This window comes from Ranitomeya imitator, chromosome 1 (assembly GCF_032444005.1).
Source record: "Ranitomeya imitator isolate aRanImi1 chromosome 1, aRanImi1.pri, whole genome shotgun sequence".
In the NCBI taxonomy this organism is placed as follows: Eukaryota; Metazoa; Chordata; class Amphibia; order Anura; family Dendrobatidae; genus Ranitomeya; species Ranitomeya imitator.
In genome coordinates this window covers 902,622,449-902,645,427 of record NC_091282.1, presented here as the reverse complement: position 1 = coordinate 902,645,427, position 22,979 = coordinate 902,622,449, and the positions used below count along the sequence as shown (strand labels likewise).

The window sequence follows — 22,979 nt, the reverse complement described above, 5'->3', positions numbered from 1 at the left end:
GAGGGAAAAATGGTAACAAAATTCTCATTGGGGTCTGTTACAAACCCCCAAATATAACAGAAACCATGGAAAGTCTACTTCTAAAGCAGATAGATGAAGCTGCAACCCATAATGAGGTCCTGGTTATGGGGGACTTTAACTACCCGGATATTAACTGGGAAACAGAAACCTGTAAAACCCATAAAGGCAACAGGTTTCTGCTAATAACCAAGAAAAATTACCTTTCACAATTGGTGCAGAATCCAACCAGAGGAGCAGCACTTTTAGACCTAATACTATCTAATAGACCTGACAGAATAACAAATCTGCAGGTGGTTGGGCATCTAGGAAATAGCGACCACAATATTGTACAGTTTCACCTGTCTTTCACTAGGGGGACTTGTCAGGGAGTCACAAAAACACTGAACTTTAGGAAGGCAAAGTTTGACCAGCTTAGAGATGCCCTTAATCTGGTAGACTGGGACAATATCCTCAGAAATAAGAATACAGATAATAAATGGGAAATGTTTAAGAACATCCTAAATAGGCAGTGTAAGCGGTTTATACCTTGTGGGAATAAAAGGACTAGAAATAGGAAAAACCCAATGTGGCTAAACAAAGAAGTAAGACAGGCAATTAACAGTAAAAAGAAAGCATTTGCACTACTAAAGCAGGATGGCACCATTGAAGCTCTAAAAAACTATAGGGAGAAAAATACTTTATCTAAAAAACTAATTAAAGCTGCCAAAAAGGAAACAGAGAAGCACATTGCTAAGGAGAGTAAAACTAATCCCAAACTGTTCTTCAACTATATCAATAGTAAAAGAATAAAAACTGAAAATGTAGGCCCCTTAAAAAATAGTGAGGAAAGAATGGTTGTAGATGACGAGGAAAAAGCTAACATATTAAACACCTTCTTCTCCACGGTATTCACGGTGGAAAATGAAATGCTAGGTGAAATCCCAAGAAACAATGAAAACCCTATATTAAGGGTCACCATTCTAACCCAAGAAGAGGTGCGAAACCGGCTAAATAAGATTAAAATAGATAAATCTCCGGGTCCGGATGGCATACACCCATGAGTACTAAGAGAACTAAGTAATGTAATAGATAAACCATTATTTCTTATTTTTAGGGACTCTATAGCGACAGGGTCTGTTCCACAGGACTGGCGCATAGCAAATGTGGTGCCAATATTCAAAAAGGGCTCTAAAAGTGAACCTGGAAATTATAGGCCAGTAAGTCTAACCTCTATTGTTGGTAAAATATTTGAAGGGTTTCTGAGGGATGTTATTCTGGATTATCTCAATGAGAATAATTGTTTAACTCCATATCAGCATGGGTTTATGAGAAATCGCTCCTGTCAAACCAATCTAATCAGTTTTTATGAAGAGGTAAGCTATAGGCTGGACCACGGTGAGTCATTGGACGTGGTATATCTCGATTTTTCCAAAGCGTTTGATACCGTGCCGCACAAGAGGTTGGTACACAAAATGAGAATGCTTGGTCTGGGGGAAATTGTGTGTAAATGGGTTAGTAACTGGCTTAGTGATAGAAAGCAGAGGGTGGTTATAAATGGTATAGTCTCTAACTGGGTCGCTGTGACCAGTGGGGTACCACAGGGGTCAGTATTGGGACCTGTTCTCTTCAACATATTCATTAATGATCTGGTAGAAGGTTTACACAGTAAAATATCGATATTTGCAGATGATACAAAACTATGTAAAGCAGTTAATACAAGAGAAGATAGTATTCTGCTACAGATGGATCTGGATAAGTTGGAAACTTGGGCTGAAAGGTGGCAGATGAGTTTAACAATGATAAATGTAAGGTTATACACATGGGAAGAAGGAATCAATATCACCATTACACACTGAACGGGAAACCACTGGGTAAATCTGACAGGGAGAAGGACTTGGGGATCCTAGTTAATGATAAACTTACCTGGAGCAGCCAGTGCCAGGCAGCAGCTGCCAAGGCAAACAGGATCATGGGGTGCATTAAAAGAGGTCTGGATACACATGATGAGAGCATTATACTGCCTCTGTACAAATCCCTAGTTAGACCGTACATGGAGTACTGTGTCCAGTTTTGGGCACCGGTGCTCAGGAAGGATATAATGGAACTAGAGAGAGTACAAAGGAGGGCAACAAAATTAATAAAGGGGATGGGAGAACTACAATACCCAGATAGATTAGCGAAATTAGGATTATTTAGTCTAGAAAAAAGACGACTGAGGGGCGATCTAATAACCATGTATAAGTATATAAGGGGACAATACAAATATCTCGCTGAGGATCTGTTTATACCAAGGAAGGTGACGGGCACAAGGGGGCATTCTTTGCGTCTGGAGGAGAGAAGGTTTTTCCACCAACATAGAAGAGGATTCTTTACTGTTAGGGCAGTGAGAATCTGGAATTGCTTGCCTGAGGAGGTGGTGATGGCGAACTCAGTCGAGGGGTTCAAGAGAGGCCTGGATGTCTTCCTGGAGCAGAACAATATTGTATCCTACAATTATTAGGTTCTGTAGAAGGACGTAGATCTGGGGATTTATTATGATGGAATATAGGCTGAACTGGATAGACAAATGTCTTTTTTCGGCCTTACTAACTATGTTACTATGTTACTATGTTACCTTCTGCTCCTGCTCAGCCTCTGCCGCAGTGGAAGAAGTGCTCTATAAAAAGGGGGGAAAAATTGTCACATGTGTTCATGTGACAGTGAATACTTACCAATCTGAGGAGGTGAGTACTCACTTCACTGACATGTTCGGCTTGTGCAGGCCCAGGCCTTTGCTGCTCCTCCTCCTCAAAAGATGACATTCTGATGCATGCAGAAAGAATTGGCAGAAATTAGGACATATAGAGACAGAACATAGAAAATAAAGGCATTGGCTAGTGTATACTCACATTGTTCAGAGTCTTGTTTCCTCCAAGGTGCTTTCCTCTGTCTGGTCTGCTTCCCAGTCTGCTGTATAGTGACCTGCAAATGCCCACTCCCTCATATTATCAGTTTGTATGTGGGGGGTGGCTAATCAGTGTCTAGACATGTTTTCGTGTGGTGCAACGCATGCGTTCATAAACGCAAGCAAACGCATGTGCTTTCGGCGGGATGCGTTCACATAGACCCTAATGCGTTTTTTGCCGCATTCCTTCCGCTAACAACCGCATACGTTTCTAGGCGGCAAATTGACACCTCTAAAATGACATGTTGCGTTTACCGCGCCAAACCGCAGACAACGAAACAACGTCAAACGCGGCAAAACGCAACCGATCGCAGACATATGCGTCTCTAATGTTAAATATAGGAAAACACAACGCATGCGGATAATTGCGGAAGAAACGCTGCGGACACAACCGCAAATGTGAAACCAGCCTTAGTAAGGTATTTTATTAAACTTGGTCTATGAGAGAGGAGCCACAGCACCATTTTGATAGGAACAGTTGAGGTGACTCAGTACCAGTGATATTCTGCCACATTGCCTCAACAGTTAAAAGTATTTAGAACAAGTGTCAAAATATTGTCTTTATGTTTTATTTACTTAGCGATATTGGCATTCTTTAACTCGGTTGCAGCGGCTATTTATGCAAAAATAACAATTGGTAATGCAGTCACATTTCTTCACGTCAGTGGAAAATACTTACTATAGTGGTTAAATTCACAACTTGGTGCTGATAGTGGGTAGATTTAACACCATAACCCTACCTTCTGTATACAAATAACAAAAAACTGACTGCCACTTCTAAAGAGAAAAACTGGTGTACAGTATACAAGTGCAAAATAAGAGTAGCCATCGCTATATATAACAAACAAAGTTGTACTCTGTAGCACTATAGCATGTCAACTTGAAATATATGAAATTTGAATTGCATTACTGTAAGAAAAAAGGAGATGCTTAGCACATAGTTTGGCCAATTCATTAAGCATGCCTAGCTGCCGTCAATAAGGCAATCCCCTGTTGTTCTAATACGAATCCTTTCCTAGGCTGAAGCCTGCATTTATGGTAGTTGCTTGCTGCAAATTTCATATAATTCATGTTTACATTCTATAGCACTATGGAGTGCAAATTTATTTGTTATATATAGAGATGGCTACTCTTAGTTTGCACCCGTACACATCGGTTTTTCTGTTTTTAAGTGGATGCATTAACCAAATTGTGTGTGAAGCATCTCCATTTTTTGTTATTATCTAGAGCAGTAATGCAATTCAAATTTCATATACTTTGTGTTTATATGCTAGAGTACTACAGCAGAGGTCTCAAACTGCATTCCTCGAGGTCCGCAAACAGGTCATGTTTTCAGGTTTTCCTTCTATTGCATAGGTTATAATTTAATCACCTGCACAGAATGATTTCAGCACCTTGTGCAATGCTAAGGAAATCTTTCCGCATGGTTTGAGGACCTCGAGGAATGCAGTTTGAGACCACTGTGCTACAGAGTGCAAATTCATTTTTTACCACCTTCTATATACCAGTGTAACGGCTTTCATCTTACTCAGAAACCAAAATTGCATATTTACTCTTTTTTTAACTTTTCGAATCAAAATCCCACATTACAAAGATTTATTTTCTTGCTTGAGTATTGCCATGTATTTATTGCCTATTACTCTACTTTTTTAGGTATGGCACTTTTAGGGTTTGTGTGCCCTGTTGGAGTTGGGGTATACGTTAATTACAAATGGCCACAAAAAGCAAAACTTATTTCAAGGGTAAGTGCATTAGTTAGTGGGATACTACAGCTTTTTCTAGAATAATTTCTGATGGAGGTAAGTAAATGTCCAATTAAACATGCCAGTGTCAGTCCACAGTACTGCAAAAGAAGAGTAAATTTCACAAGCTATTTCCCCAATCTGGATTTCTTCTTTGCTTTACTTTTTTTGTCTTGTTGTTTTGCTCATGTCTATTCTTGAGTCCTTTTGCTGTCTGATATATTAATGCTAGATTAAAACCTAAAGCGTTTGTCCTTGCAATTTTTGTTGGAGTGGTTTTCCAAAAATAAGCTATACAAACTTGGTGGTTCATGCTACTGGGACCCCCAAATGATCAGCTCTAATTTGTGAGTGAAGCTAACAATCTTGACGCACTATGAGGCAGAAAATAAAGTTTTTACAGATATTTTTGGTATTTAATAGATTGTGTGATGGACAGACCAGTGGCTTCCTATAGAGTGAGCGAGATGCTCTCTGTAGGTTTGTCTAACTATGTCACTTTAGACTCTTACGTCCTGTTCTGTAAAGATCACTTTTCAATGAAGAGCTCATTATTATCACAGACAGCAATAAAAGCAGAAAATAAAGCGTGTCAGAAGACAAGAATATCAGAGAGTATGTTATCAGCCTATGAACATTAAGCTAGGTGAAAACATAGGTGTAAATACGAAAGAGGAGCGAACTGAAACCTACAAGAGTAGAGTGTAAGGAAGGCGATCATTTAATGGCACGAAGTGGTGATAACTACATGAATGTGTTTTTGTTTTTGACTAGGTTGGCTCTATTACTGGAGGACTCCTGATGCTTATTATAGGTACAGCCAGTGCGGTGCTATACAAAGGCTCCTGGAACACAGATATCTCCATCCTCACCATTGGCATCATCTATCCTCTACTTGGCTACATTTCAGGCTTCTGCTTAGCAGTTATTACACATCAGTCCTGGCAAAGGTTGGAAATACAGTTCTATAACCTTGTTCTTTTCATTCAACCCTCAAATCAATTATACGAGAAATTATTGGTCAGTTAGAACAATTGTGTATTGGGTCATCCCAACTCTCCCCTGCAGATGATGTTGGAGGAGTTAAAGATCCAGCAAGTCTAATTTTGAACTGCCGATTAGGGACATTACTGGGAAGGCGTTAGGCAAGGCATTTGTCCAAGACGTAGCCAACAGGGGGACGCTATCATGCAGCCTAATGATCCCTCAGCAAGCTAGGATGAAACACACGTTGGAGTGTAGGGCAGCGATAGCATTTTCACCATGAACCCGGGTTAGTAACTTCTTTTCATTACTTATTTTTTCATGATTCATATTTGCATATGTGATATTTATCCTTAATTATTTTTTAATTACAACTCTTATATTCCTATACCTTTCTTTAATGCACTTGCACCTTATATATAAATATATCTACTTATATTGCTGATATACGACCATGCAATGTATGGTTCATGGTGTTTATTTTCCTCTGCCTACAATTTTTAATATTGTGTGTTTTTTTTATTTTTGTCTTGTATATGTTTCTTTTATATTGTTTTGTCAAATTGGTGTCCTAACAATAAAGTAAATAGTCTGTTAATCATTTTGGGTGTATTTAATGATTATTCAAAGCAGTTTTTAGGTCTCATAGTTATTGGTCTACTTGAATTAGTGCTTCATTGCACCTCTCTATGTTTTTGATTAGGGCTATACTCCTTCTATTATAGGTTTCAGCCTAATGCCTCCCAGTTGGGGGCAATTCATCATCTCAGGGAGTGGGATTCAGCTATTCCCCAACCCAGTTGTCAAAGCAACAGACGGCTTGGTGAATATGTAAAACACTGGCTCTCTGCATTCAATTGTACTCGTAATTGATCATACTGCTGACATCACTACTGCATCACATAGCACAAGCATGGTGATAAAGAATGCGTTCTGATGGAGCTGAAGAAACAGGAGTTTTATTTGGAGGGAGGAAATATTTTGAGGGTAGAGTAAGGGAGTAGGTGTGAGTGGATAGCATGTGGGGAATAGTGTGAGGGGACAGTATAGGGGGAATAGTGTGAGGGGACAGAATAGGTGGATTAGTGTGAGGAAGAATAGTGTGAGGGGGCAGTATTATTGCGAAAAATATATGTGTACATTATAGGGTGAAAAAAGTGTGCAGGGACAGTCTGGGGTAGTAAAGGGACAGTACAGGTGTTAGACTGAAGGGACAGAGTAGGGGAAAATGTGTGAGAGGACACAGTATAGAGATTGGGTTGTGTGGTTGCAGTGAAAAAAGGGAGTACGAACAAGGGAACAGCATGCTCTGGGGGGTGCATGAAAAGGGGATACAGTATGGAGACTGGGCAGTATAGGTGGGGCACAGTGTGAGGGGACAGTGTGAACAGGGGGCCCACTATGGAAAGGGATCCACATGGTGGGGGAAGCTTAAGATATGGACAGTGTAGTAGTTATAGCTAATCAGAGTGAACAGTGTGGTGGTTATAGCTAATGAAGACGGACAGTATGGCAGTTATTGCCAGTAAGGGCAGGACAGTACATGTTATCGTGCATAAGGAGGACAGTGCAGCCATTATATTTCATAAAAGGGGAAGTTGTAGAGGCAGTATTTTATAGGAGAGGACAATGTGGGGACATGTACCATCAGAGGGACAGTGTGGGGTCATATTTTCTGCAGGGAGCACAGTGAGGGGCAATTATTTATTCATGAGCACAGTTTAGTGCAGATATTTGATTTTTTTAAGAAGCATTATAATGACTATTATTTTTAATGGCAACGTGAGGGTGTGTTGCAGGAGACTGCAGAAGAAGGAAGTCTGTAGAGATGAGCTGTGAATGTTAAAAGTCATTATAACATCTAATGAAATAGAAAAGAAGAGAACAAATCCAATCAGAGAAAATGTCACCTGCTTGTGTCTAATCAGTACTGTGATTTCTGTATGGTCTACAGTCTGATGATGGCTGTTAAGAACAACTCCCAGCATCTTCTTACCATTGATATATTGGGAAATTTAATATGCAAATTGCCTCTTCAGAGAAAAAGAGGACTTAAACTTTATAGCGCCACCTGTTGGAAGTAGTGATCCTACAAGTCAGAATCAACCCGTTAACGAGTCGTGCAATAAAAGCCAAATCAGTATCTCAATTCGCAGACACAGTGTTTCAGGCTGTTGGCCTTCATCAGTGCAAAGCATGAGAACTAATTTGGCTAGATGAGAGGCTCTGGACTGGGGCCTAAGGGGCAACGTTTCTCCTTATGGAGAGTGACATACTCATTAAAGGGTTGTGACTTGTAGGATCGCTACTTCCAACGGGCGGCGCTATAGAGTTTAAGTCCTCTTTTTCTCTGAAGAGGCAATTACCATATTAAATTTCCCAGAGGAGCATTGCACGGTGAATAAGCCTCCTTACCTTGACAAGCCAGAGTTGGTATGTCACTCTCCATAAGGAGAAACGTTACCATTGATATAGACATACCAGGAATTGTAGGTTCATGCAATACAATATATAGAGCTTGGTGTTTTGTTCATGTACTGATGTGGGTACTGGTGACCTGATAATGGTTCTTGTGATGTTTTCCTGCATTAATAGTGATTCTGATTATGTATTTCTTTACGGTTAATGATTCTGGTGATGTATCTCAGTACTTTGTGTGGATCACGTGATGTATTCATGTACTGTTATTTGTTCTGATCATGTATACATGTAACAATCCATAACTTTTCAAATAATGTGATACATAGTTATCTTAGAGTGGTTGGCCAAATTTTTCACAAAAGTGTGCAGCCACTCTGTGTATCTCTAGACTTGCAAACCCTCACAGTTCGCCCAATGTGTGCTGTAAGGATTCTTCAGTCCAGGCGGATAGAGTGAGTTTTCAAGTTACTGCAAGTATGCGATATGCATACTTCTTGCCACATTCTGACTAGATGTACATGGCCACACTAAATATAAGTGAATTGAGCAGTCACTAATGTCTATTTGAAATGTAGTCAGGAGTACGCATATTGCGTACTTCTAGTCTCATGATCACTTCCAGCACCAGAGAATTCTCACATCGCACGCTATGCGTGGTGCGAGTTTTCACAAGTCTGCAGTCATACAGAGTGACTACAGACTTTCATGATAAACCTGGACTACCCCTTTAATGAAGTTTTGTGCTGTCCAACAAGTTAAGGATTATTATATCTATGTCTATGTTAAGATAATTAATTATAAAATTAACTGTAACATGTCAAACCCTAACAGTGTGTTATATATTCACTGTCCAGGATTCAAATCGGCTTGCCAGTTCTAGTGGTCAACACATGATCACTCATATGTGATTTTCATTCTTACAGTCATGTGCCAAAAAGCTTCTCTTCCTGCTTCTCTTCATGTAAGGGATATAGTTATAAAATAATTAAGAAGAGCAGCTAATCAGCATGTGACAGTGTGTATGCGAATCACATATGAGCAATCACATTATGACTGCTCAAACAGCTTAAAGGGAACCTGTCACCTGAATTTGGCAGGATAGGTTTGTGGTCATATGGGCGGAGTTTTCGGGTGTTTGATTCACCCTTTCCTTACCCGCTGGCTGCATGCTGGCCGCAATATTGCGTTGAAGTTCATGCTGTGTCCTCCGTAGTACACGCTTGCGCAATGCAAGATACACAGTATCATGGTCCTTAGGCTGGCGGTACATGACTGTCGGTCAGGCCTCTCTGTCACGTGTCAGAAGGGCTAACTCGGCCTGTATGGTAGAGGTCAGGGGTACATGCACAGCATGCTCTTTAGTCTCTCTACCCAATCCTCCAGTGATACAGTGCTTCTCATGAACTTCAGAAGATTGCTGAGCATAGCCCCCAGGGATATTTTTCCCCTGATGCACTCTGTCACAAACTGGTCCACCATCTTGTGTGTATGTACGGTATATGTTTGTATGTATGTACGGTACATGTATGTACAGTGTATGCATGTATAGTGTATGTATGTACTGTGTATGTGTAGATGTATGTGTGATCACTGGGGATTTGACCACTGGGCCCCCCAGAGATTCTGAGAACAGGGGTCTACAATCTTGTCCTGAATGGAGCAGAGTTGTACATGCTTGGCCTCTGCTCTATTCATTATTTATATAGCTGCTGAGATCTGCGCTCGGCTATTTTCATCAGTTCCATAGACAATGAATAGAGCAGATACCGGATGATTCAGATACCAGACATATAATGTAACATAATATATACATGGTTGCATTCTGGCAGTAATCACGTATCCACGAGTATGTGCTTTGCACACTTGCTGTCATGTGACACATCAGCAGTGTTATATTCACTGACATTGCTGACACTAGTTGTCACATGACTGCACTGGAACCAGAAAAACCGAATTCTAACGGATATATATTTATTACACATACAGTATATATATCTCCATCTCAGTGAAAAAATAGAACTATATATTTTTTTTAGAGGTGTGGAGGGCCCAAATTGAACTTTTGCTATGGTGTGAACTCTATGTAGACCCCTGCATGCAGGGCAGTAATAATGAGGGCAATCTGGCTTGTTTCTCAGAGCCCGAGCCTCTGGGGGTCCCATGGCCAGATTGCCCTCATCATAAGCAGCATACTGGGGAAGGATGGGGGCCCAGACACATTTCTTGCACAGGGACCCCAAGCTGTTAGTATGCGCCCCTTCATTATATTATAAATAAGACACTTTATATGAAGCACCTCTGATATTAGAACTTATTGGTGTACTGATAATGACAATAGATCATGTGGCCCCTTTTGGGCCTGCAAGATGGGAAAGCCTGGCCCTCCCCCAGTGTCTTGATTTCGAGGGTGTTTACATACTTAGGGGCTGCAGGTGCCATCATACTGTGTAAAGTGGGATGTTTGATAAATCATAATTTATGGGGGCATCATGCTTTAGTGGGAGGGCTGTGGGGGTATCATACTTTTCTGGGTGGGATTTAGGGTCATCAAACTATGTTTTGGAACATCATTCTGAATCGGACTGATTGTGGGGCACAATACTATGTGTGAGGAGCCTTTGGGTCATCATTCTGTGTGTGGGGACTGTTGGGGCATGATATTGTGTGTGAGAAGCTTTGGGGGCCATGACCCTGTGGACTGGCTGTGGGTGCATCACAGTATGTAGGTTAACTGTGGGAGAACCATACTGAATGACTATAAGGCCATTATACAGTGCTGGGGGCACTATGGGAGCTATCATATTGTGTGTGGAGGACTATGTATGTGCTGCGAAAAAGCATCTTAGGGGCACCATACAGTGGGTGGTGAACTTTGGGGCCATGGGGGCGCTGTGGGAGCATCATACTGTGGGGAATCACACTACGTGAGGGAACTGTGAGAATATCATACTGTGTGTGGAGGACTGCCTGAAAGCATCATACTGTTGGTGCATCATACTATGTTGAGTCACTGGGAACCTCATATTATATATAGAGGATCTGTGTGGACACTATACTGTGTGGGGGCACAGTGGGAGCATCATACATTGTTGAAGACTGTGGAAGCATTATTCGGTGCCCCCATGGCAGCATCATACTGGAAGCTTTATATGGTGTATAGCGGGGACAAATTGTGTGGGGGAATTTGGGGGAAAATCAGACTCTGAGTATCGCAGTGTGAAAGAATACTAAGAGTCTTCAGTAATGACAAAATTGCTGTTTAAGTGCCACAATCCGTAAGTTTTGAGGTAAGCCTATGTCTGTGCCATGACCCCTTTATTTTTTTTTTTAGGGCTGGGGCCTCATGATTTCCATGTAAGCCCCTGATAATAACCACAGGAAATGTATGGAGTAAACCATTGCTTCAAGTATTCTTTCTTTCCATTTCCAGATGCAGAACAATTGCTCTAGAGACGGGAGCCCAGAATACTCAGATGTGTTTTACTGTTCTTCAGTTGTCCTTTAAACCTCAGCAACTTGTTGAGATGTTCACCTTTCCACTGATATATGCATCTTTCCAGTTTCTTAATGGAATGCTCCTTGTAGCTGGTAAGAGATCATTATGTTGGCTCACATTAAAAACTAACAGAAACACAATTAATATTTTCTCAGAATACCCATTTAAAGAGGTCCTTTCACTGAATATTTTAATTTAAACTGAACACCTCCTAATGAACCTGCACCACCGATTCTGAAACAGTTTTTCAGTTTCTTCTCTGATTCTCCATTCCAAAGTTATGCGCCTGGTAATAAGGATTATTATTATTATTATAGCGCCATTTATTCCATGGCGCTTTACATGTGAGGCGGGTATACATAATAAAAACACGTACAATAATCTTGAACAATACAAGTCACAACTGGTACAGGAGGAGAGAAGACCCTGCCCGCGAGGGCTCACAATCTACAAGATGCAGATTTTTCCTTCAACACAGAATTTTGTTAACGCAGCCATATGTTGATTGGCTACCATCGGAGGACACATGGGAAAAACTCCCAGGGAAATTTTGTGGCATACACCTACTGGGTTCAAGGAAGAAGAAAAAATGTTCCAGAATCAGTGGAGCAGTATGATTGGGATGACATACTCTGTTCAAATTGAAATCCCGTAAATGGTCCTAATTAAAATAATTTGGGTTAGGTCTGTGGCCAAGAGTCACATTGGTAAAGATTTTATTGGTTTCTGTTTAATTTTCTTTTTTTTGTTCTATGCATAGTGTTCCCCAGATTGTCAGATTTTCATCTGAATACAAAATCCATTCTTCCTTTTTTCAAACAGCAACATTGATTCCGTACCATGTGCAAGAGAATGGGACTTACTATGATAACCCTGACAACGTTCACGAGAGGCCTATTTTACTGACTTTTATTTGTATTAAATCAAGTTTATTTCCTTTATATTATTTTACCAGCAACATATTCCACAGCTCAGTACACAGTATATATTACCTCACATTGTCTACATTCCATTCTAATGACTAAGTTACCATAGATCTTCTTCTGGACACCGAATTAGACCAAGGCCATATACCGTAGTCGTATTGATAAGCGACCCCTAATGGAGCACTAGACAAGTCTCAGGGACCAAGCAGCTAGTGCACCAGCCCTCCTACATAACACATTATTCCATTCCAAAAGCCAGTTTTTATCTCTCATTATTAGGGTACATGCACACAACAGCTTTTTCAAGAAAGCCAAAAACATTCATTTTTCAAGCGCTAGACACTTAGTGAAACTCTCCTTTTCTCTGGCGTTTTGTAAACCTGAAGCAGTTTTTTTTTTTAATTTTTTGCTCGTTTCCCAAGAACATTTCAATGGTTTTGACTGCTGAAAGTTTTTGAAACAAACAAAATTGCTGACAAAATGCTCAAAAAGATGAGCGGGCATTGACTTATATCGTCAGCTCAGGAATGGTAAGCTCACTACTTTTAGCTGCTTAGTATCTTTCAAACCCTGAAGTGGTTAAAAGACTCTCAAAAGCCAGAACATATGAACAGAAAGTTATTTTACATAGAAATGCATATATTCATTCCTTCAAATGTTTTAAGTAGGGTTTCAAAGAAGAACTGCTCCAAACGCCAAGTGAACATACTGTACCTTCATGGTGCTTGACTTTTTAGTTTTCTTCTCCCAATACCCATTTCTTCTTTTTGCATGGCTCCCTGCTCTCTTATTTTATCTAAAGTTCTGAATTGTATGGGTGATGTGTGGTATGGTCACTCTTACTAATGCTTTACTGATCAGCTTTAGGCTGCAGGCTGGGGTATGAAAAATCATCCAAGTTTCATCCAGAAAACTTGGACGGTTGTTTTCTAATTTACATCCGATTTTTATTCGTGTGTCTGGTTTTTATGTCCATGTGTGATCCATTTTTAATCATCTACACTAAAAAATGTACTTGGATCAAATACAGTGTGCTAGATTTATAAAAGAAATGTATCCGTAAAAATCAGATGCCACTTGGATGTGCCATGTGGAGTCCATATGTTTTTTATGTACCCATAGACTTGAATTCTGCGATATTTTTCTGAGTCAGACCGAGAAAAATAACATGGGTCAGTGTGCTGTGTGCTAACAAATCAAAAATCTGATGGCACATGTCTGCATTAGCTCTTAAAGGGAGTTTCCATTTTTCATATTTTTTTTAAAGCCTACCAGCTTGCTCATTTAAAAAAAACAGAGCTTTACTTACCAACCCCTGCTTCACTGCAGGCTCTCCACTGCTGCTCTAGGGGACTGTTTAGAGCAGGGATGGAGAACCTCCTGCCCACTGGTGATTAACTTCTCTACGGCCCCCTGCAGATTCTCAGTAACCGAAGTGCTCAGGCTGGCAACTGCATTTTGACAGCCCTTAAATTTATTACTGGGTGAGCACACGCACACAATGTTCACTACAGAACGCTGTGGCGCGTGTAATGGAATGTACTCTGTGAGCGGAGTTAGCGTGGAATGCACTTCTGTCCCACAGAAGAGAGCAGCAGAGCCTCCAGTCCAATGCCTAAAGCCATGCGTAGGCCTGGGCTTGGTGTCTCCAGTCATATGTATGCCCCAGCCTCGGTGTCTTCAGTCATGTGTAATCCCCAGCACTAGTGACTCCTGTCATGTGTATGCCTCAGCTTCCCCTGGTAAGTCTATGCTTCAGACTCGGTGTCTCCAGTCATATGTATGCCCAAGCCTCGGTGTCACCAGTCACGTGTATGACTCAGCACCAGTGTCTCCTGTCATGTGTATGCCTCAGCACCAGTGTCTCCTGTCATGTGTATGCCCAAGCCCCAATATCTCCTGTCATATATATACCCCAGCTTCCCCTGGTAAGTCTATGCTCCAGCCCCGGTGTCTCCGGTCATATCTATGCCCCAATTCTGGTGTCTTCTGTCATGTCTATGCCCCAGCCTCGGTGTGCTTTGTGATCCTTATGCTGTTTTGTCAGCGCCTGCTGTGTGATGTATACTGCAGATCTATAAATGTAATGTGAGCAGTGATGGATTTCCCACAACTATACATGCAGCACAATATACATGTGTTCGGTACGAATTACTGCTGCAAAGTCTTTGCAAAACTTATCACAGAGTCTCCTGCTCTCGAGACTGATGTAAACCTGGAAAAGTAGTTAAAGGGAACCTGTCATTAGTTTTATGAAATAGCAGCTAAAAATATCACCTTACTCAACATCTGCTATGCATTCCCTAAATCCTTATAGAACCCCCCCGACTCCCCTTGTATACTCCCAAAAATCTTTTTTAATTTCTCCAGCGCTGTATGGTAAGCTTATCAGTCCGGTCCGATGGGTGTGATTTCGGGCCTCTGCATCCCTCCTCCCGACTTCTGCTCGCCGTCCTTCTGACATGGAAACGATCCACACTGCTTGCTCGAAATATTGCATTTTTTGCCTGTGCATGAGCTGGAGGTACATGTGCCAGCGCATGACACTTCTGTTTTTCGGCTTTGCCCATAGTTGGAAAAAGCAACTGCGCAAGTGCGAAACGCTATATTTCTGAGCAGGCACGAGATGTCATACAGCGATGTGGATGACGCAAGAGGTGTCATTCATGAAGTAGGACGGCTACAAGTGGTACAACCTCAAATGATAATATTTACGGTATATGTCCAAAACCTTTCTGTGTAGTAAAGCTATGATTGCTTTCATTTCAGCCTACCAGTTATATAAGAGAAATTTCAGTTCCAGAAGTAATGAAACCTTTGTCAACCATTTAGAAGGTCACATTATAATGAATGATATAATCAATGGGAACTGCAATTTCAACTCTGACTGTGCCAGAGAACCAGATAGAAGCACCAGTGACACCATTTTCCCGACTGGGGCAACTTTTTGTAATATCTACAATCTCCAAGGACACCGTTCTATGACTTATTATGCAGGTTGCTAAGATATTAGAAGATTGTTTCTTTTAGGAGAGAGTTACATTTAGTGATGTGTTCTGTATCATAGCATGTTATTTAGCTATGTCGCCATGATAATGTAATTATGGATTATTATGGTTTCATCAAAAATTGACTTTTCCTAATAGGCTTTAATACGATTTGTATCTATGGCTAATAAATATCTTAAAATGACTTGTTGTAAGGTTCACTACATTTTAGCGATATGTGCTTTTTCTAACTATGCTGTTATAGATATTGGAAGGCAAAAAAACTAGAAAATTGGGGTCAGCGCGCTACCCTAATTAAGGATGATTAACTAGGCCAGTTCAGACAATGACAAATTTAAATGAACCTGAGTGTTCCGGTATATATAAAGGTTAACGCATTAGCAATAAGCCACCAGTGATGGTAAGCATGTACCAGTGTGACATATAATCCCATTAAAACTTTAAAGATGATTAGCAACTATTTTATAAAAAACTTTAAAGTTTTAATGGGATTATATGTCACACAGTTTATGATTCTTCCCTTTTCGTATTATATATTCTTTTAAGCATGTACCAGGAAGGAAATATAAAATAATGAATAACAAATAAACACTTGCTATAAGTCACTGGCAGAAGTGGTCATATAACCAGACAAGTGATTGAATAGCCAATAAATGTCAAAAAGATGGTACCAATTAGAAAAAAATGTGGCGAGCACTTACTGATATTGTATTGCTGCAGTGTCAGTACCGTGTCTGTTGCGACGCGGTGGTTTGCCGGAAGAAGGAGACAAATTAGCCTCCGTGCATCCAGAGCTAGAGATAGGAGCGGCGGCGTGGGGCGGCAGAGCTGTGGGGAGCGTCCTCCCCTGTGGGGAGCGTCCTCCCCTGTGGGGAGCGTCCTCCCCTGTTAGTGCCTAGCCGCCACGCGCACCAGAGAAACTGGCAAGCGGCGTGTCTCGGTCAAAGGCGCCGCTAAACTGAAGCGGTGTGTGAGGGGGCGTGGTCTGGGTGACATCACCTAGAGCTGGAGGGAAAGAGCAGGAGACGGATGCCGAGCAGGACCTATTGCCTACGCGTTTCGAAGGTCACCAGACCTTCTTCATCAGGACTAAAGGTCCCGGCTGTCTGCTGCTCTGTATATAAAGAAAAAGCCCCGCCCACCGCTGACAGAAAAAATGTATATGTATATGTGTGCCGTAAAGGACCCCCGGGGAAAAGCTAGGGAACCGCCTCAAAACTGATTATAAATAAGCAAGCTACCTAGTCTCATGATCAAAAATGCACCCTTAGGCCAGAAGTGAGCATAATTGTATTCCAATGTGTCATTTAAAACAAACATATAAAATACATGAAACTACAAAAAACTTTTATTAAGTTAAAAAGGAATATTGTTAAAACCTATTTTAATTAAAATTTGAGTATTTATATATCTATAAAAATGTGAAACCATACTTATGATAAAAGAATGACCCAAAGGTACCGAGGGCCACCCAAAAAGAAAGAGGGAGGAGTGAAAGAAAGGAGGGAGAATTACAGGGAAAAGGTACACAACTGTAAGTTGTGGGGCAAGTAAAAGGCTTAAAAATTAAAATTAATAATTTATTCATCAAAATATATAGAACTGGAATATTACTTAAAGGCGTATAACTCTAACTCATGGTTCAAACCCCTAGGGGCTAAACTGTCCAGCATAAAAATCCACCTGGATTCGGTGTGTGACATTAATTTAATATAGTCACCTCCCCTCCAATTCTTGTGTACTACCTGAATCCCACAGAATGTTAGCCCCTTTGAGGATCTACCGTGGTGCTCCCTAAAATGTCTCGAGAGGGGATGGCCAGCAAAGCCTTTTTCTATATTATTAAGATGTTCTTTCAGTCGATCCCTAAGTTTGCGCTTAGTGTGGCCTACATAAATTTTATTGCAAGGGCATTTAATTAAGTATATCACTCCTGATGACCAACACGATATAGTCTTTAATACTAAATTCCTGCGTGCTGTTAGAGTTATAAAATTTAAGTTGTCTCGTTTTCTTAAAATTTGTATGTACACAACAGGAGCAAGTGCCGCATGGTGTAAAGCCTGGACCATCTGAGTGTGCTCGGGAAAACACGAGCAACGAGTACGCTCGCTCATCACTAGTCACCACGCACTTTGCTGTGAAAGCTTCTGTAATCACTCCCCTGTATATTGACAGCATGGTCTGCACACATATGATGTCAAGCAGGCTGTCAATCAAAGTGCTGAGAGGGAATAGGCTGGCGGCTAAGTATCTAAAAAAAATACAAAGATTTAGGCATAGCCCATCTATCTCCATACTGGCCACTGGCAGACACTATATATACCGCTTTTCAACTATGAATATGGACAACTTACCGCTACACATGAACAGACTCATCTCCACCAAGAACAAGGAATTGTATCCCTTTTCAGTTTTTTTCAGCAATCACCCGATGAACAATTGCTGCCAAGAACATGATGTTCTATGCACGTATACCTGATCTGTGGTTGTCTGAAGCCCGCAATGCAGGAAGGTAAATGGGCCCTTACTTACAGCATTATAGAGATTGCCATCATTCACATAAGTCCTTGTGACCAAAGGGGCATGAATGTAATAATTCTCAATTATAGTGTGCCAATTAACCTATTATATTTTTGGAGTACGGGAGGAAACCCACACAAGCAAATTCAATGCAAGTGTGGCCTTTTGTCGGATTGACATCCAGACCGCCAATGCTGCTGACCACTGAGCCACCAGGATGGTATTGTCCATGTCTCAGCAGCTGGCAGCCTGGTAGAGGCTGAGGCAGTGATAAAATGCAGAGGAAACCACACAGTTTTATATATACATTTTAATGTGCATGGTTTATTTACAAGGTAGAGAAAGAGCGTGCCAATTTATACAGCTGGGCACAGGGTAGCTTTATTTAATTTTGTAAAAGTATATAAATAGTACATAAAACTCTATGAAATGTATGCAATAATTACAATAAACTTACTATTCTGGGTTTGTAGAAACACATATTTCCGCCTTTTTAAATACTGTTTTAACCCCTTAGTGACCGGGCCAATTTTTAAAAAAATCTGACCAGTATCAATTTATGTGGTAATAACTCTGGAAAGCTACAACATATTCCATTTGTTTGGAGATTCTTTCTTTCAAGACACATTATACTTTATGATAATGGTAAATTTAGTTTGATAAATCTGTGTAAGCATGGATAAAAAGCAATGTCTGACTTTCATTTGTTCATTTTCATAGATTTTGTGTTTATTTTTTAAAAATATCAAATGTGACAAAAATGCAAAAAAAAAAATAAAAATGCAATTTTCAAACCTTGAATGATTATACCATTAACCCAGATAGTGATCACATAGCAAAACATTAATAAATAACATTTCCCTCATGTCGGCTTTACATCAGCACCATTTGTAAAATGATATTTTATTTTGGTAGCATTTTTGGAGCTTTTAAAATGTAGCAGTAAGTTTTCATTTTTCCAAGGAAATTTACAAAATTATTTTTTGAAGGACCTATCCAGGTCTGAAGTGACTTTGCGGGTCCTATATATTGGAAAAATCCCAACAGCGATACCATTTTAAAAACAGCACCCCCCGACATATTGAAAACTGCTGTCAGGTAGATTATTAACCCTTCAGGTGAATTTCAGGAATTAATGCAAAATAGCATGATAGGAATGAGAAAGTGTATTTTTGCCACCTAAAAGTCGCTAACTTCTGAATAGGCCACTGTAGCCGGGAGACTATAAGGCCAGTATTTGGCCATGAATTGCCATGACAAACATCAGGACCACACAATCATGATCTCAGGATGTCAATGGGGATAAAGAGGGAAAAGCCACAGTCTTAACCATTTATATGATGTAGTCAATATTGACAGCAGCATCTAAGGGGTTAAACAGATATGGACGGTGCCAAAACTGATCGTTGCTGATGCAGCAAGTAGTCAGCTATAGTGTACAGCCGACAGCTGCTGGATTGTCTCCTGTATGGGAATGCTAGTCTCTTATATCTCAGGTCAGTAAAAAGAAGTATTGGCGGTCATTGAGAGGTTAAGGTGTCATCTACAAAACTAACCTTTTCATTGTGAAAATATTTGGAAAAAAAGTTATCTGCAAACATAAAAGCGTACCATGCTAAGAACCATGTATACTATAGGAACAAGTGTCTGTTTATTAAAATACTGTCTTTATAAACCCTTCCAACCCAAACAAAATAAAACAGCAGTATAAACAACTGCTCTTGGCATCCACTGGAGCTGATACCAAATGAGCATGGTATAAGTAAGCTACTAAAATGCAGCTCTTGTTTATTATTTACTGGCCCTTTAAGTACAGACCATATCTACATGTAGAGAGTTATCACTGGTCCATTACTGGTTCTCTTCTGCCTGCAGTCTTTTCAGGACATACAGGATGACTTGATAACAGAACATGTATTGCTCCTAAAATGAAGAGAACAGCTGTTAGTTGCATTGCACTAAGATGTATGTAAATTCGTATTACACTGGAATGTGGATGAGTATAAAAGACATTTTAAAAAGGTGCAAACATTTTTCTACTTTTGGCGTTTTCGCAATAGTTTGAAGCAGCTCTGCCAAAATGGACAAAGTTGGGAAGGAGCTGGGGCAGGACAGGGCAAAGCTACACGCGCCCGTCAAATTCAGCAAACGTTTAATATGCCAGAAATGCTACTGCATTCTGGGACTGTGGTAGCATTTCTCGCAAGACGTCACTGAGAAGATGCACCGAATTCAATAAGCGGCATGCACCTCTTAATGAATTTGGGGCATCGTATTCCAGTGAGCTCTTCATTCAGACTGGTGTATGCAAAGCCAGTCTTAATTAATGGGCCCCAAGACTATTTCAAAGTTTCTAATATGTTATTTACCTCTGTCTGGATCATCCCATGTCTCTGAAGCCTCATTGTTCGCACCAAATCTGAGATACTGAACTGGGGAACCAAAAAGTATAGAATTTACAAATCAAAATATTACAATGTAAAAGCAGGCAAGAAAGCAAGCTACATTATCTTAATCCTTTGAAAAATATAGAAAACCAAGAATAACTATTTTAGTTTTATAGGCATTTAGCCACTTTCTTATAACTAGATTTAAATTAACATATGATGTAAAGATTATTAATATATTCATATTTAAATGCTGCCAAGTTTCCATCTTCTGTTGCTGTACCAGTTATTACTAGCTTACATATCGCTGTTTATCTATTCAAAGTAGTAACTAGCAAAACTGTGGCCCTGTGTGACCTTCTGTCCTTTTGTTTCTTCTGCACATGTCCACAATTCCCTGTTCAGCAAATATGGAACGACTAGCAGGGAACATAGGACGACTAGCAGGGAACAAGGGACGACTAGCAGGGAACAAGGGACGACTAGCAGGGAACAAGGGACGACTAGCAGGGAACAAGGGACGACTAGCAGGGAACACGGGACGACTAGTAGGGAACACGGGACGACTAGCAGGGAACAAGGGACGACTAGCAGGGAACAAGGGACGACTAGCAGGGAACACGGGACGACTAGTAGGGAACACGGGACGACTAGCAGGGAACACGGGACGACTAGCAGGGAACACGGGACAACTAGCAGGGAACACGGGACGACTAGCAGGGAACACGGGACGACTAGCAGGGAACACGGGACGACTAGCAGGGAACACGGGACGACTAGCAGGGAACACGGGACGACTAGCAGGGAACACGGGACGACTAGCAGGGAACAAGGGACGACTAGCAGGGAATATGGGACGACTAGCAGGGAACAAGGGACGACTAGCAGGGAACAAGGGACGACTAGCAGGGAACACGGGACGACTAGTAGGGAACACGGGACGACTAGCAGGGAACACGGGACGACTAGCAGGGAACACGGGACAACTAGCAGGGAACACGGGACGACTAGCAGGGAACACGGGACGACTAGCAGGGAACACGGGACGACTAGCAGGGAACACGGGACGACTAGCAGGGAACACGGGACGACTAGCAGGGAACAAGGGACGACTAGCAGGGAATATGGGACAGTCATACCAAAGGACAGATGCCTGCATAGAGCCATGGATGTGTGATCAAGGGCATGATGGACATGAAGAAACACAGCACTAGTTATAGGAGAGAAGGCAACAAGGTACAGAAAATTCATCAAAATAAGAGTTTATTATTAATCTTTCCAGCTTTACATCCACCGCTTTACATAACCAAAAACCGGTCACAATCTTAGGAGTTCTACATCGCAGAAAAATCGAAGAAAACAGAACTCCTTAATGTATTAAGTACAAGCCAATCTTTATTGAATGAATACATAAAATAATTAAAAATACATAAAAAAGAGATTCTGCAGAGAAAAATAAGGTGTTTTTTTGGGCATGTTCAGCACATATTTATAATGAAATAGTTAAGGCACAATGTTATTGTATAGCGCGTATGACCATAGAAAACATATAGCATAAATCATAGGCACATGTATGACCAAGATGTATAAGGATGTCATTTCCTGTAACAAGATGAAATATAAAATACACATGTACAGTACAGACCAAAAGTTTGGACACACCTCATTTAAAGATTTTTCTGTATTTTCAGGACTATGAAAATTGTACATTCACACTGAAGGCATCAAAACTATGAATTAACACATGTGGAATTATATACTTAACAAAAAAGTGTGAAACAACTGAAAATATGTCTTATATTCTAGGTTCTTCAAAGTAGCCACCTTTTGCTTTGCACACTCTTGGCATTCTCTTGATGAGCTTCAAGAGGTAGTCACCGGGAATGGTCTTCCAACAATCTTGAAGGAGTTCCCAGAGATGCTTAGCACTTATTGGCCCTTTTGCCTTCACTCTGCAGTCCAGCTCACCCCAAACCATCTCGATTGGGTTCAGGTCTGGTGACTGTGGAGGCCAGGTCATCTGGCGTAGCACCCCATCACTCTCCTTCTTGGTCAAATAGCCCTTACACAGCCTGGAGGTGTGTTTGGGTTCATTGTCCTGTTGAAAAATAAATGATGGTCCAAATAAACGCAAACCGCATGGAATAGCATGCCGCTGCAAGATGCTGTGGTAGCCATGCTGGTTCAGTATGCCTTCAATCTTGAATAATTCCCCAACAGTGTCACCAGCAAAGCACCCCCACACCATCACACCTCCTCCTCCATGCTTCACGGTGGGAACCAGGCATGTAGAGTCCATCCGTTCAGCTTTTCTGCGTCGCACAAAGACACGGTGGTTGGAACCAAAGATCTCAAATTTGGACTCATCAGACCAAAGCACAGATTTCCACTGGTCTAATGTCCATTCCTTGTGTTCTTTAACCCAAACAAGTCTCTTCTGCTTGTTGCCTGTCCTTAGCAGTGGTTTCCTAGCAGCTATTTTACCATGAAGGCCTGCTGCACAAAGTCTCCTCTTAATAGTTGTTGAAGAGATGTGTCTGCTGCTAGA

The 22,979-nt window shown here is 40.9% G+C and overlaps 2 protein-coding genes across 9 annotated transcripts in view; one reads left to right on the top strand and one right to left on the bottom strand.

The window, feature by feature from the left end:
- The window catches only part of SLC10A6 (solute carrier family 10 member 6), a 38,542-nt gene extending 23,024 nt beyond the window's left edge, over positions 1–15,518 (top strand). Inside the window, 4 exon segments of the mRNA XM_069740597.1 lie at positions 4,598–4,686; positions 5,461–5,636; positions 11,522–11,679; positions 15,283–15,518. Coding sequence (XP_069596698.1) covers positions 4,598–4,686; positions 5,461–5,636; positions 11,522–11,679; positions 15,283–15,518 — 659 coding nt within the window.
- A 2,821-nt stretch (positions 15,519–18,339) lies between these two features.
- PTPN13 (protein tyrosine phosphatase non-receptor type 13) overlaps positions 18,340–22,979 on the bottom strand; it is a 376,092-nt gene continuing 371,452 nt past the window's right edge. For 7 of the 8 annotated variants that reach the window (XM_069743364.1, XM_069743366.1, XM_069743365.1 and 4 more), the window contains 2 exons: positions 20,414–20,476; positions 18,340–19,967 (listed from right to left, as the gene is read on the bottom strand). In XM_069743364.1, coding sequence (XP_069599465.1) covers positions 19,896–19,967; positions 20,414–20,476 — 135 coding nt within the window. In that variant the 3' untranslated portion in view covers positions 18,340–19,895. The remainder of the gene's footprint in view (positions 19,968–20,413; positions 20,477–22,979) is intronic. The other variant, XM_069743370.1, reaches the window with a different exon arrangement.